The 14,344-nt window shown below is 41.6% G+C and overlaps 1 protein-coding gene across 3 annotated transcripts in view; it reads left to right on the plus strand.

Moving 5' to 3' along the window:
* The window catches only part of LOC118827821 (L-threonine dehydratase catabolic TdcB-like), a 35,696-nt gene that overhangs the window by 20,723 nt on the left and 629 nt on the right, over positions 1–14,344 (plus strand). For all 3 annotated transcript variants that reach the window (XM_036734139.1, XM_036734137.1, XM_036734138.1), the window contains 6 exons: positions 3,076–3,241; positions 3,609–3,705; positions 5,470–5,545; positions 5,670–5,795; positions 9,840–10,007; positions 11,315–11,372. In XM_036734139.1, the coding sequence (XP_036590034.1) occupies positions 3,076–3,241; positions 3,609–3,705; positions 5,470–5,545; positions 5,670–5,795; positions 9,840–10,007; positions 11,315–11,372 (691 nt within the window). The remainder of the gene's footprint in view (positions 1–3,075; positions 3,242–3,608; positions 3,706–5,469; positions 5,546–5,669; positions 5,796–9,839; positions 10,008–11,314; positions 11,373–14,344) is intronic.

Consider the following 14,344-nt stretch of genomic DNA (forward strand, 5'->3'; position numbering starts at 1 on the left):
GGTGCCCATTATATACACAGAACACTCTGTTAGACAATGGAACATATATAAAATCTATTTAACACACTGCTTTCCCTCGAGGAACCTACAATATAATTGGGAAATAACTATAATTTCATATTTTAGTTAATCCATGATTTAATCAATGAGCACACTCTCTCTCCCTGTGCAGATCATAGCCTTCTTCCTGTGAAATGCATGTCTACCACACTGAGGATCTCTGAAGCTACCAACCTGTTATGACTTGTTTTTACAACACAACTAGCCCATATTGTTTCAAATAATTTATTTTTAAAATTTTTTTTTTCCAATGAACAAAACCTACTTTCTCTACCTCCCATCTTACTACACCACCTACACACACTGGGAAAAAAAGAAACAAAAACAAAACCCTTAAATCAAATATGCATTATCAAATAAAACAAATGGATATATTAAAAAAGAGTACCATTCCATACTCATCACCTTTATGTTAGAAAGTGGATGTCTTCCTGAAATGCTTCATCATTTGTCTTCTGGAATCATGGTTAGTCATTGCTTTGATCAGAAATTTCAAGTTTTTTGTAGTTATCTTTATAATGTTGCTGTTATTGTATACATTTGTTCTCCTGGTTCTGTTCATTCCATTCTGCATCAGTTCATACAGGTCTTCTGGGATTTCCTTGAAACCTTTCCCTTTACTTTAATAATTTCTTTCACCACAATAGTATTCCATTATATTGCTATACTCTAATTTGTTCAGCTATCCCTCAATTGATGGGTACTCCTTTAATTCCCAATTCTTTGCTGCCACAGAAAGAGCTGCTATCAATATTTGTGTATGTATGAGTTCTTTTCCTCTGTATTTTATCTCTTTGGGGTTTTGTCCTAGTAATAGTATCATAATCATGTAGCTTTTTGGTGTCTTTTTAAATTTATTTATTTTTAGTTTACAACATTCAGTTCCACAGGCTTTTGGATTCCAAATTTTCTCTCCCTCCCTATCCACCTTCCTTCCCCACAAGATGGCATGTAATCCAGTGTAAGTTCTACATTTACCTTCTCATTGAACTTATTTACATAATAGTCTAGTTGTAAAGAGGCCTTATAACCAATGGAATGAATCATGAGAGAGGAGAAAAGAAACCAAAAAAGAAGGAACAAAAAAAGAGAGCAGATAGTTTGCCTCAGTCTGCATTCAGACTCCATCATTCTTTCTCTGGATGTGCATAACTTTTTCCATCATGAGTCTTTTGGAGCTGTCTTTGAACCTTGTGTTGATGAGAGGAGTCAAGTGTATCAAAATTAGTCCTTACAGAGACCGTGTGTCTGTAATTGTGTATAATGATCTCCTGGTTCTGCTCCCCTCACTCAGAATCAGTTCATATAAGTCTTTCCAGGTTGTAATGAAGTCCATCTGTTCTAGTATTCCATTACATTCATATAACACAATTTGTTTAGCCTTTCCCCAATTGATGGGCATCCCCTTGATTACCAATTTTTTGCCACCACAAAGAGAGCTGCTATAAATATTTTTTGTATATATGGGTCCATTTCCCACTTGTATGATCTCTTTGGGATACAACCCTAGAAGTGGTATTGCTGGGTCAAAGGGTATGCACATTTTTATAGCCCTTTGGGCATAGTTTTCTTGGTGTAATTTTTACATGCTTCTTCTATCACCAGGAATTGTTGTAACTTGCTTGTACCTACAATATACATTTCCATTACCCTCCATAGCTTTGATTCTTTGGAGATGGTGGTGTTTTAAGATTTTCAACCACAGCACCACTGGGAGCACATGTCTTGAAAAGTCAGGGAATCACTTGGTATCATTAAAGGCACTTTGCCATTTCCTAATACAGCCCACTCTCTTCTAGTCAATTTTGCACTATGAAGCTGCCACATCTATCCTAGATTTGTGTATTGATAGTCTAACTCAATGGGATTACCATACAATTTCGTGTCTGATGAAAAGGTAATTTAGGGTTCAGGGAGATTTTTGAGGGCAGGAGGGATCATTTCTCCTGCCCATTTTCCCTACCATTTGGCAGCAAATGTTCTCTAAGTGGTTGCTTTTGTGCCAACTCAGAAGACACGCCAGAAAAATGAAAGACCGAACACCACAAAACTTATGGACCCTAATGATTTTTAGCGAAGGACTTTTTATAGTCAGCCGAGGCCTCCACTAAAAGACCAAAGACCAAAGATTTTGGCACTTCAAGTTTTCCTCCAGGTAGTAGATTGAGTCTCTCTCCAAGCATCAGTGCTAAACAGCGTTATTGTTCTCAGATCAGTTTGCAAGATACAGCCCCCACGAAGTGTTTATTACAATGAAAGGTCCCATTTCTGACACAGATCAACAATGTTTTACCAGTCTTTCACTTGTCAAGGACTCTAGGGCAATGATTATTGGGGAGACAAGGTATTATCTGTTGCTTTCACCACCAAATCTAGCTTTGTTATGGTTATGTGTTCTCTACACAGCTGCTAGTCTTTGTAAGGCACATAGTTTACTATGCCACCTCTTTGCTTTAAACTCTTCAAGGGATCCCTATTGTTCTTAGGATACAATACAAAATTTTTTGGGGGGGCAGGGCAATTGGGGTTAAGTGACTTGCCCAAGGTCACACAGCTAGTACATGTGTCAAGTCTTTGAGGCCGGATTTGAACTCAGGTCATCCCGACTCCAGGGCCGGTGCTCCACTCACTGGACCACCTACCTGCCCCAGTACAAATGGTTTAGCCTGGCATTCTAGCTCTTCCAAAATCTGGGTCCTTCCAACCTTTCCAGCTTGCTTGATATTACTGGTACACACACTTTCTATTCTGGTCAAGTTGGGTTAAGTTGTCCCTGAGTTCAAAACTCTTCCCTCCATGTATTTATAAAAAATCATCCCACTGCTGGATTTTAACTCAGGAAGATGAGTCTTCCCGGTTCCCAGTTCCATGCTCTACCCTCTACACCACCTAGATGCCCCTACTTTGCACCTACTAGATATTTAACGTTTGTGTAATTTATTGAACCAATTTCCAGTGAGTCAGAGGTGGATTTTTTCTTTTTCTTCTCTCATATCTTCTTTCATCTCCCCACAGGGAAGACAATGTCAAGTACCTTTCTGGTCTGGGCACTATGGGACTGGAAATCTTCAGGCAGGTACCAAACCTGGATGCAGTGGTGTTCCCTGCTGGAGGCCCTTGTGGACTTCTGGCAGGCTCTGCAGCTGCACTGAAGCAGCTGAACCCCAAAGTCTCTGTGATTGTAAGTTCCCACCTCCTCCCACCACTCCTGGTTTTGCTGTGAGATTCAGTGGCTCTTGTACAACCAGAATTCCTATGGCATGGCTGATCAATTCCCGGGTGTTTTCATTGGTAAAGGAGAAAGATGTGATGTGGAGAAAGCAAAGAGGGGGCCATGCAGAAAGCTAGAGCTGGTAGAAGCTTTGAGATCATCTGCTCCAATCCCCTCCTTTGACAGATGAGAATGAGGAAGTCTAGAGAGATTAAATACTTTCCTACTTGTGCATCCCAGCCAAGATGAGAACTCAGACTTTGGATTCCTTAGTTCAATATTTTTTTCCAAGGAACCGCACTTCTCCAAATCCCTTGATGCCATTCTCTCTCCCTAGGGTGTCCAACCTGAGAGTTTTCCTGTCATAAAGCATTCTCTGAAGATGAGCCATCCGGTAGAGAGCCAGACCTGGGGTGGTCACATGTTCTATAGAGGTAAGAGCTCTCCTGATGGCCTCAAGACCTTGATTTTATAAGGGCCCTCCTCTGCCTCCTGGATCTATCCTTTATTCCCCTACCTTTCACAGACCAATTGATGAACCAACCAACAAGCATTTAATAAACACCTACTATGCATTAGGCATTATACTATATTCTAGCATTGTGGTGGGGATAGGGACTTCAGCCACTCTATCATCAGTACAGTATAGGTGAAGAAACTCCTTCTATCAACGTCTAATCAAAGTCTCAGAGAGTTACCCAGAGCCCTGAGTTGTGATAGACAGTATAAACCAGAGATAGAATTTCAGCCAGGTCTTCCTGGCTTCAAGGTTAGCCCTCTGACAATGCTGCTTCCCAGGGATACAAAACAACAACAAAACAGTTCCCTGTCCTCAAAGAGCTTATATTCTTTCATAGGTTTCCTATTTAGTTATTAAGTCAACTGTTTGATTCAATATTGTCACTTAGTTAACACCAAGTATCAACCTACCTCTTATCATACTTTCAACTTCGCAGAAACTCACAAATTCCAGTCTTTTCCCTAAGAACCTGACCAGAGGGGTAACCAGGGTAAGGCAATTAGAGCTTTGTCTTAGGGCACTGAATTTAGAAGGTGCCATATTACTTGAAATCTTAGAGCAATGGTTAAACAATAAAGCTTACTGCCTCAGTGTCACAAGAATCATTAAAAGTTATTAGATGACAGTCTGTTGCAACAATTTGGCTAGCAGCTGTTGTGGAGGTGAAAGACCAACACAAGCCCAACAACAAGAATGCTGGCAGCACAGATTCTTTTGATCTGCTTTACTAAGGAAAGTACCATTAAGGGGGTTAACAATCTTACTTCAATCCAACATTCAAATATCATTCACTTAGTTCAGGGGAAAAAAACAGCACCCTGAACTTCAGAGAAAATACAAACAAATTGCAAACATCAACAGACAGATCTTGTCTGATTCAAATCTCAATTCATAGTTACCAGGGTTTAACAAAGTCTGAACATCTGGGTTTCAAGCTGGGGGGTGGGGGGCTGTTAACAGCTGCCCAGAGTCTCTTCTAGTCACATGCCATTCTTCCAGTGAGTGAGAGCCCCCAAACCAAACATCTGGGTTAAGAGCCAGGGGGGCTCTTAACAATGGCTGCCCAAAGTCTCCACATCAAAGCTCCGCCATGAGTGAGAGCCCCAGACAAAATGCTAACCTTTGAGTTTTTATATCCTGTTCAGGGCCCAAGGGATTCACAATGAATCAGAAAAGGGTACGAGCCTGGGGCTTTACACCTAGTTAGCAAAAAAGGGTGTGTGCCTGGAGCTCTGCACCTAGTAAGACTAAATCAAAGGCACTTAATTAATTTAGCATTCTAAAACAGTAAAAAAAAGTCCCACCTTAATTATCAATACACAGTCTGAAGGATCTTTCCCCTTAGCCCCCTTAGTTCCCCTTGGTCGTAAAATGGTGCTCCATTTTACAGCTTTCCCAAGAGCAGCCTCACAGCCCAGGGTGTCTTATTTTCTGTAGGGGTTACACTAACCTGATTCCTTCTACCCAAGGGCTAGCATCCTGGTACCTCTCTTCCCAATGTAGGGGATTTTTGCTCTTTTCCTTGGACTAGGGCTATGGTGCTTGGCAGAGAGCAGAAATCCCCAGTTTCTGGCTCTGCCCCATAATCTCCCTGCTCTAAAGTTAGCTGCAGTTTGGCTTAGTAGAACTTTGCGAGGGAGCTCCTTAATCTAGGGCATATCGCTTTTTTTCTTCACAGACCTGAGTGAGCCATGCTCCAGGAAAAATACTCTCCAGCTGGTGGGGGAGCTTGTGGACAAGATTGTCACAGTGACGTATGTTCCTTAGATAGCTAGCATGTGTAGAGGGAGGGGTACTCAAGGCTTGCAGCTATGATGGAGGGGAAGGTGTCCTGTCTCTTTTGCTTATTTTTTCATTGTTCATCCTTCCTTCTGACAGGGAAGAAGACATTTTGATTGCCATGCTGAGGCTGCTGGAGTATGAGAGAGCCACAGTCGATGCAGAAGGTGCCATTGGTCTCGCTGCCATTGCGGCTGGGAAGTTACCAGAGTTAAAGGGCAAAAGGTACCCTATGGATAGACCAAGTCCTGAAAAACCTGTTCATTTGTGGTTGCCTGTGTGCTCTGCATTCATTTATATCCACCAGTCAACATCAAGTCGCTATTTATGCAACCCTTACAGTGTTTAAGATACTGTGGCAGGTCTGTGGGAACACTGTTATTCAAGATATAGTTTGCTCTCAAGGACTCTAGAAGTATAGAAGAGATAAATCCATACTTACTGTTTGTTCTCTGTCTCTGTCTCTGTCTATGTCTCTCTCTGCCTCTTTCTAAATGGGGGTGAAGTGACTTACCTAGGGTCACACACTCAGGGCTGGTGCTCTCTCCACTTCTGTTTAATTTGTCCACTTATTTAATCTCTTGTGTTCAGATTCTTACCTCAAAGGTAAAATAACACCTAGCTGCCCCCTTCATGTTTGTTCTGTAAACATGTACTATGACCTTTGAAACTTCAATGGATCTGTAATCTCTTTGATGCAATCTCCTTTTATGGAATGAAAAATTCCCTTTAAGAGAATCTAGGGCAAAGATGAGCTGTGAGAAAAGGATCTAGCTTTGCAGAAACACAGCTTGGGAAATACGCTCCTTCTCAGAACAGTGCCCGATGACCCCTTCCTGAGTCAGGCTTAAGTTTTTCTCTTCTCATTCCTTTATAAATTTTTGCTAATCTCCAACCCCTGGCTCAAGGCACTCGTTCCCCTAACCTGATCAGTTGGTTCCCTGGACTTAAAGATCTATCACACACAACCAGTCCCCAATTACGTTGGCTTCCTTTTCTTCCATTACCACCTACGACCATATGGCTGATGTAGGCTTCTGCTCTCTCCCTTAACTGAGCACCATTCAGACTTGGTAACATGCTCTAATTCCCCTTTGCCCTTTGTACAGTGCATGTAAATTAGTAGGTAAAAGAGCAAATGAGGCAATGCTGATTGTGAACATCAGGCAGGGTAAGCCCTACAGGCTAGCATGACTTTCTGGTAAAAGTCTGCTTTCTCCAGCTCTCTTAGAAAAGGAGATTAAAGTGTTGACATTGTACCTTGGAGGCAAGAATCTGAACACAAGAGGTTAAACAAGTCCTTCAAAGTTAATGAGAATATCCAATTTGAAGACTTTTAGTAGGCATGTCAAGTGGCATTTGAGGCATTCCTAAAAGGTTTTCCTTGAAAATGCTTCTCCTTTTTCCTGATATTGCCAGAAATCTCTGCATTAGAGATAGGAGGCTGATGGGCTTGCAGTCAAGATGGCTTCAATTAAAATCTTGCCTTGCCTACTTAATACCCAAGTGATCCTGGGCAAGTCACTTAACCTCTCCTAGACTTAAGTCCCTCCTCTGTAAAATTGAGACAATAATAGTACCTAATTTACATATCATTATGAGGATCAAATGAGATAACATCTGTAAGGTGCTTTGCAAACCTTGAATCACAATATGAATGTTAACTAATATTCTTTTGGATCAGATATTAGCTCATCCTTCATCCTCTTAATAAAATACAAGTACTCTCTAGAAAAGGTAACACACCCAGTCCCGAACACCTCAGTGGGATTGACTTCACCAAATGACTCTTGCTTGACAGGAGTGACTCCTTACAGCATACGGAATCACTAAATGCTAGATTGTGGGGTGGGGGTGGGGAAAGGAGGTCCAGGGGGAAACCGAAAAGAGGGGAAAGGCATAGAAGAATTGGGAGCGCTGGAGAAAAAGTTCGTCACTTTTATGATTGTTCTAAGGCTTGGGGTATACCCTTGGACAGTGGGGGCAGTGAACTTTGACTAATGTGCAAGGAAAATACAGTCAAATATGTCCTGGTCTCTGAATAAGAGCACCATGTATGCCTCTGAGCTGAGAAGAGCCAGATGAGGCTCATGATAAATTATAAACTCTTCAAGGAACAGGACATTTTTAGGTTTTTTCCCCTATGTCCCTAGTGACTCGCATGTAGTAGGAACTTAATAAAATTACAGATTAATCAGCAGGCTTTTCTGGATTACTATTGTTGTTCTAGGTGGGGTCTATCTTGGGACAATAATGAATGTTAATTCCAACGGGGAGTTTCTTTCATTCAACAAATATTAATTGAACACCTACTGCGTGCTAAGCACAGACATACTATGTATAAATGAGCAGAATTTTTAAAAATTAAGTGTAAAGTAAGGATGACTGTAGGCTAAGCAGTTGAAAAACACTTCATAGGGAAGGAGGACTTGAGATGGGCTTGGGAGGATGGGTAGAATTTGGACAGGCTGAGATGACAGAGGAAGTCATTCAAGGTAGAGAGAAGGACTCAGAAAGTCACAAAGAAATGTGCTAAGTATATTGGGAAGAAGGTGAGGAGCCCAGTCTGTCTACACAGCAGAGGGTATATAGCAAAGAAGGACCACAAGATTATAGAAATGAAAGTGACCTTAGAAGTTCTTGGGTCCAACCAAATAATTTTCCAGAAGAGAGAACCGAGTTTCAGAGAAAGAAAAGATTTTCCTGAGGTTACACATGTGGTAAGAGGCAAAAACAGGATTCCAGCCCAGGCTCTCTGACTCCAAAACCAGAACTCTAGACAGGAGAGTTTAGATTTAAGCCATTGCTGACATTGAGAATCTCCACTTTGCTCGCTGAGAACAGGGTCTGTTTCACAGATGTCCTAGGAAATCTGTCCATTTCCCCATCCAAGGAAGACAGTGGTGACTCATGCCAGTCATTACAGAAATCCATCTTAGCTGAAGCAAACCCAGTAAGAACTAGAACATCTAGCATAGAGACAGCTCCCTTTCTGCATCCAGCCAGCAGACAACTAGGTCGTGTGAAAGCTAACTTTGCTGGCCAGTCCACCGTCTGCATTCCAGTGGGGAGGGAAGAGTGGCAATTAATGAAAAACAAACCAGTGTAAAAGGCCCCAGTCTTGGATACTGATGACTTGATAGGGAGACTTGTCATCTTGCACTTGGAGTCAAACTCAGTCAGCAAGGGGTGGTCTAGGCCATGTCAGAGTTGGACAGAACTGGACTCAGTGAGTCTAATGGCTGATTTAGTAACAGTTCATTTTTAAGGGCTTAGATCAGCCCAAGCTTGCTCTAAATGTAGAAACAAATATGCTTGCTACTTAGGAAATTTTCTTATTTGTACTATTATTCAATAAACATTTACTAAACTACTACATACAAGTCACTCTAGTGCACAAAGCTCTTGAGGGGGCAGCTAAGTGGCACAGTGGACAGAGCACTAGGCTTGGAATAAGGAAGACTCATTTTCCTGAGCTCAGACACTTACTGGCTATGTGACCCTGGACAAGTCACTTAACCTTGTTTGCCTTGGTTCCTCATCTGTAAAGTGAGTTGGAGAAGCAAATGACAAACCACTTCAGTATCTTTGCCAAGAAACCTGAGCAACAACAAAGCTCTTGAAGACATAATGCCTAGAATTTACAGTCTGATAGGGGAGATAGATAAGATATAGACACATACACAACCTTAGAATACCTACCAGTGATAGCAGTCATCAGAGATGTATAAACCAAATGCTATAGGAATTCAAAAGAACAAAGGGACACTTTTGACCTGAATGAATCTGGAAAGGCTTCATGAATGAGATGGCTTTTGAGCTGGGCTTCAGAGGTTGACTTGGAATTGGATTGTTGGAACTAGAAGAAAATCTATTCCAGGTAGCAGGATGAACCACGGGGATTGAAAAATTGTGGGATATGCATAAGAAATTATGAGCAGTCCAGTTTGACTGACACATGAAGGGGAGTTTTTGAGAGCCACATCATAGAAAATCTTGAGTTTGGGCTCATATCCAAATTATAATTGACTAATATCAACCATAAAAGGCAGTGTGGGGCGGTGATTGATGTGCTAGGCTTGGAGTCAGGCAGACCAGAGCCTCTGGAACTTAGCTGTATGACCATGGACTGTAAGTCACTTAACTTATAGGCAATTAAGCAGTGCCTGAATCAAATCATAATGATCTTTAAAGTACTCATCATTTTTTAGAAAGAGGGAGCCCTAAATTGTCCTCAAGGGCTTCCCTACTTGCTGTCTCCCTTTGCAGAGTGATTGTGGTCCTGTGCAGTGGAAACCTTAGCCTGACCCTCCTACAACAATGCATTCAGAGGGCCCTGACCCTGGATAGCCGGACCTGCAAGTTCTCTCTCTGGCTGAGTGACAGTGCGGGGGATATTGCCAAGCTGCTGGAAATCCTGGACCGAGAAGCAGTAAGGTAATTTCAGTTGCTTCTCTACATGGCTGAGTACCCTGGCCAGAGCCTGGGTTGAGGGATAGGGTTCCTCTCTTAGGAATGGGTCTTAACAAGCAGATGGGAAGGGAGAGCGAGACTTAGGACCAGGTGGAGAGGTTAAGTTCCAGAAAGCTCATATTACTTGACCTGGCTTCTCATTCTTCGGGCTAAAGAACTATGCAGGTTTCCGGGGAAATTTTTAAGTCACTCTGTTGGAATAAGGACCTGTTTGTAAGCTGAGGCAATTAGAATCTAAAGGGGTTACCTTCCCACCCATTTTAAATGAAATTCCACCTGGGCTTTAGAAAGTACTTTCTTTTTGCCAGGATTTGTGCTAGCAATTTCAAAGACTCATTGAAACCATTTCTTGCCCTCAAGGAATTTACATTCCACTATGCCCTTGGGTGTTCTCTGAACACTAGGGAAAGTTGATGGGACGGACCCTTGGTAGAGAAGGATTGAATTGGGAGGAGATGGTTTTACTTAGAAGAAAAGGTGACTTTTATCATTCCCTAGGTTAAGTAGGGGAAATTGAACTCTTAGGAGCATATCTTTTTAAAGCTTAAGTCACTCTTCCAAGAAATAGAATCTACGTAGAAACTGTGCCTTTGGAGAATATAGGAATGGACTTTGAAGGAATGAGGAGGAAGAACCAGGAACAAGGGAGCTGGAAGAGACCTTAGGGGTCATATAATCCCACCCCTCTCATTTTAAAGACGAAGAGCCTCAGGCCCAGAGAAAGAAAGTGCATTGTCTGAGGTCACACGAGTAGCAGAAATCGGATTTAAACCCTAATTCACTGACTCGGGAGACCTGGAAAATATTCCTGGCTAATGAACATCTAAGTTGACATATAGATTAAGTGAATCAGAGAGATATAATACGTTGTAGTGGAAAGAGCACTGGTTTCAGAGTCCAAAGACATTATAAAAACATGTTCCTGACACACCTACTCGCTACCAGCTGTGTGACTCTGGGGGAAATCATTTAACATCTCTGGGTTTCAGTGGCTTTCCAGATCTGATATTCTATTTTATTTTGGTTCATCACCTTGCAGATCAGGTTCAAAGAAAGACAGGTAGTTATTCCATTGCGAAAGGTACCTTCAACTGTGAAATAGGAGCTACGACTGCTATGTGACTGGCAGTGCCCAGTTTGAGGGCAAGGGAGTGAGACAAGTACTGTCGCTTGGCTGTGGCTTCAGTCATTGTGTAACACTGACTGTTCAACCAAAGAGAGGCATGGAGCACCACAGTACATTCCTCCTTGTGACTCTATGTCTCTTTTAGGGTTCTGGACATTCAGAAGGAACATGGGTTTGTGACCTCTAAACTCTTCATGACAAAGGTAAGAAGGAGAGGATTGGTGGGCCTCTAGAAGATGGGAGATTTCTGAGTGGTGTTTGCCAACAGGTCACCAGTTCAATCAAGTGACAGATATCACACCCCAAAATTCATTGTGGCCCAAATTCTATCCTGCTATCCCTAGGAGAAAGGGTCTTCGATTTGGATTAGATGACCTGGATTCTTTTATTTTTAAGTTTAAGCAATTTTCGTATCTTTTGTTTTTAACTTTCACTTCTAAGTATAACTTGAAAAATATATATATATATATATGTATGTGAGTATATCCAAATATGTTCTCTTCTTCCCTGTTCAGGGAATGATCCGTTGAAACACAGAATAAAAAAAGAAAGAGAAAAGGAGTGGAAAAAATCAGTAATACTAGCAAACACATCAACTGAGTCTGACAATACATGCAGTGTTCTTTACCCACCTTCTGCAAAGAAGGGAGAGAGCCATATTTTCTCATTTCTACTAAAACTCAATTAGTCATTATAATTAGACAATGTTAATTCTATCTGTTGCTGCTGTTGTTTCCATTGACATTGTAGTTATTGAGTATATTGTTTTCCTAGTTTTGCTTATTTCTTGAGCAGCAGAACTAATGTATTCTAGATCAGTTCACATAAATTTTCCTGAGCTTCTCTGAATTTTTTTATAGAGCTGACATGGTAATATTCCACTATATTTATGGATCACAGTCTGCTTGGTCATCCTCCATTCCATGGCCATATGCTTTGTGGAAGCCCTGAGTTCTAGTCTCAGCTCTGCTGTTAGCTAACTGTGGGTGACTCCTTTCCTCTATACTACATTGATGCCATTGGTCCAAGGGAGCCTCTTTTTCACAAGAGATAGGAAGTAGACAGGTAGGAGAAAGCAAAAGTTGCCCTGAGTACTTTTCCCTTGTTGATTTGTCTGGTTAAACATAGTTTTTAAAAGCTTCAAAAAAGGCCACAGTGGGAAAAACACCCAAAGTTGGTTGACATTTTTTTATAAGTTGCATAATAAAATATGTTACGTAGGGACAATATTTTATTGTTTCTCATGCTCACAAAGTTATGATGTCTCCTTAGTATTCCTAGCAACTTTATGGATAGAGACTTGGGCCTGGAGTCAGGAAGACTCATTTCCCTGAGTTTAAATCTGGCTGCAGACACTTATTGGCTGTGTGACCCGAGGCAGGTCACTTAAGAGTTTTTGCCTCATTTTCCTTATCTGCAAAAATGAGCTGGAGGATAACTTGACTAGTGTGTAAATTAATTCAATGCAAAGTTATATCTGGAAGTAATATGGGATTCCATGCCGTCTTGGGGAGGTAGGTGGAGAAGGAGGGGAGAAAATCTGGAACTCAAAATTATGTAGAACCGAGTGTTGTAAACTAAAATTAAAAAAAAAATTAAATTAAAAAAAAAAAGAAAAAAAATGAGCTGGAGGAGGAAATAGTAAACTGCTCTAGTATCTTTGCCTGAATGGGGTCCTAGAGAGTGGGACATGACTGAAAATGACTCAACAAAACAACAACAACAACAAATAAGGAATATGGTTCACCCCATCACACTGTCCAAAAAAGTGATGCACAAAACAGTACTCCAGAGGAAAGTTAACAAAAGAATTTATAAAAATAACACTAGAAATAAAAAGGAACAGAAAATGAAGGAAGAATTGAGTCTCAGTAGTGTTGTATCAGTCCATCAGCATTATCAGAGCTTTCTTTTTAGTAAGCAAGGGGGTTGAAAATTATTCTTGGTACAGTGGAAAGAGCTGAGTCAGTGAACCTTAGGTGTGCACCACAGTTCTAATCCAATGTGACCTCAGACAGGTCCCTTGTGCCTCTCTGGGGCTCCATTTCCTGTTTGTAAAGTGATGGTACGTAAGATCCCTTCGGCCCTAGATGTATGAATCCCACGGGCTTGCTTTCCTCCTTCCTTCGTGCCTTTCTACTCTTTCCCTCCATATCAACACCCCTTCACCCCAGTTTGCAAGTTGATTTTATTTCTTGGAAGAGTCACTTGCCCTCCCTTCCTAAGTTTCCTCTTCTACCAAATGAGATTGAACTTCCTGGCCTCTGAAATCCTTTCCAGTTCTAGATATGGGGTTCCATGATTCATAGCTTACAAAGATTGGCAGCCTTTCCTCACACCAATGCTGGGAGGTCGGGGCAAACCCCACTCCCATTTTACAGCTAACAGGTGATGGGACTTGGGCTCGAACCTAGATCTTATGACTCCTGAGACAAATCGTGGGAATGTAATGTTCTTTCCAACCAGGAAAACTGTTTCAGCTCTGACTAAATCAATGACAGCTGGTAGCGGTCTTCCAAGTCGTGATCACACCAGGCAAAGTGTGGCTCCCATGCCTCCACTCTCTTTTTCAGCAGTCACTAGTGTCATGATCAAATAGGAGTAAATGTTCAGATATACACTGTGTTGTGTGGAGCACCACAGAGACAAAGAAAACAAGCATATCTTGTAGTGATAAAAGCAGGAGAGGGAAAAGAACGTAAGGTGGCAATACAGGCTAGTGGCTACACATGTAACTTGCGAGGCAGAAATGTTAGATTCCGGGGGCAGCTAGATGGTTAAGTGGATAGAACAAGGGGGCTGGAGTTGGGAAGATGAGAATTCGAATCCAGTCTCAGACACTTACTAGTAGTGTGACCCTGGACAAGTCACTTAATCCTTCAATTCCTCATCTGTAAAATGAGGACAATGCCAGAGAGGGAAATGGTAAACCACTTCAGGATCTTTGCCAAGAAAACCCCGCGTCACAAAGAGTCAACATGGCTGAACAACTGAACAACAACCAGAAATGTTAGATTCCCACCCCTCCCTACTTGAAAGACCTCAAGCAAATCACTTGACCATTGAACGACTCAGTTTGCTTCTCTAGAAAATGGGAAAAGGGGCGACTAATGCTCTGTCCCAGATACAAGACTGAAGCGTTTAATGCCTTAGAACAAAAGGGTAATGGAAATGT

The sequence above is a fragment of the Trichosurus vulpecula genome, chromosome 8 (assembly GCF_011100635.1).
Source record: "Trichosurus vulpecula isolate mTriVul1 chromosome 8, mTriVul1.pri, whole genome shotgun sequence".
Lineage (NCBI taxonomy): Eukaryota > Metazoa > Chordata > Mammalia > Diprotodontia > Phalangeridae > Trichosurus > Trichosurus vulpecula.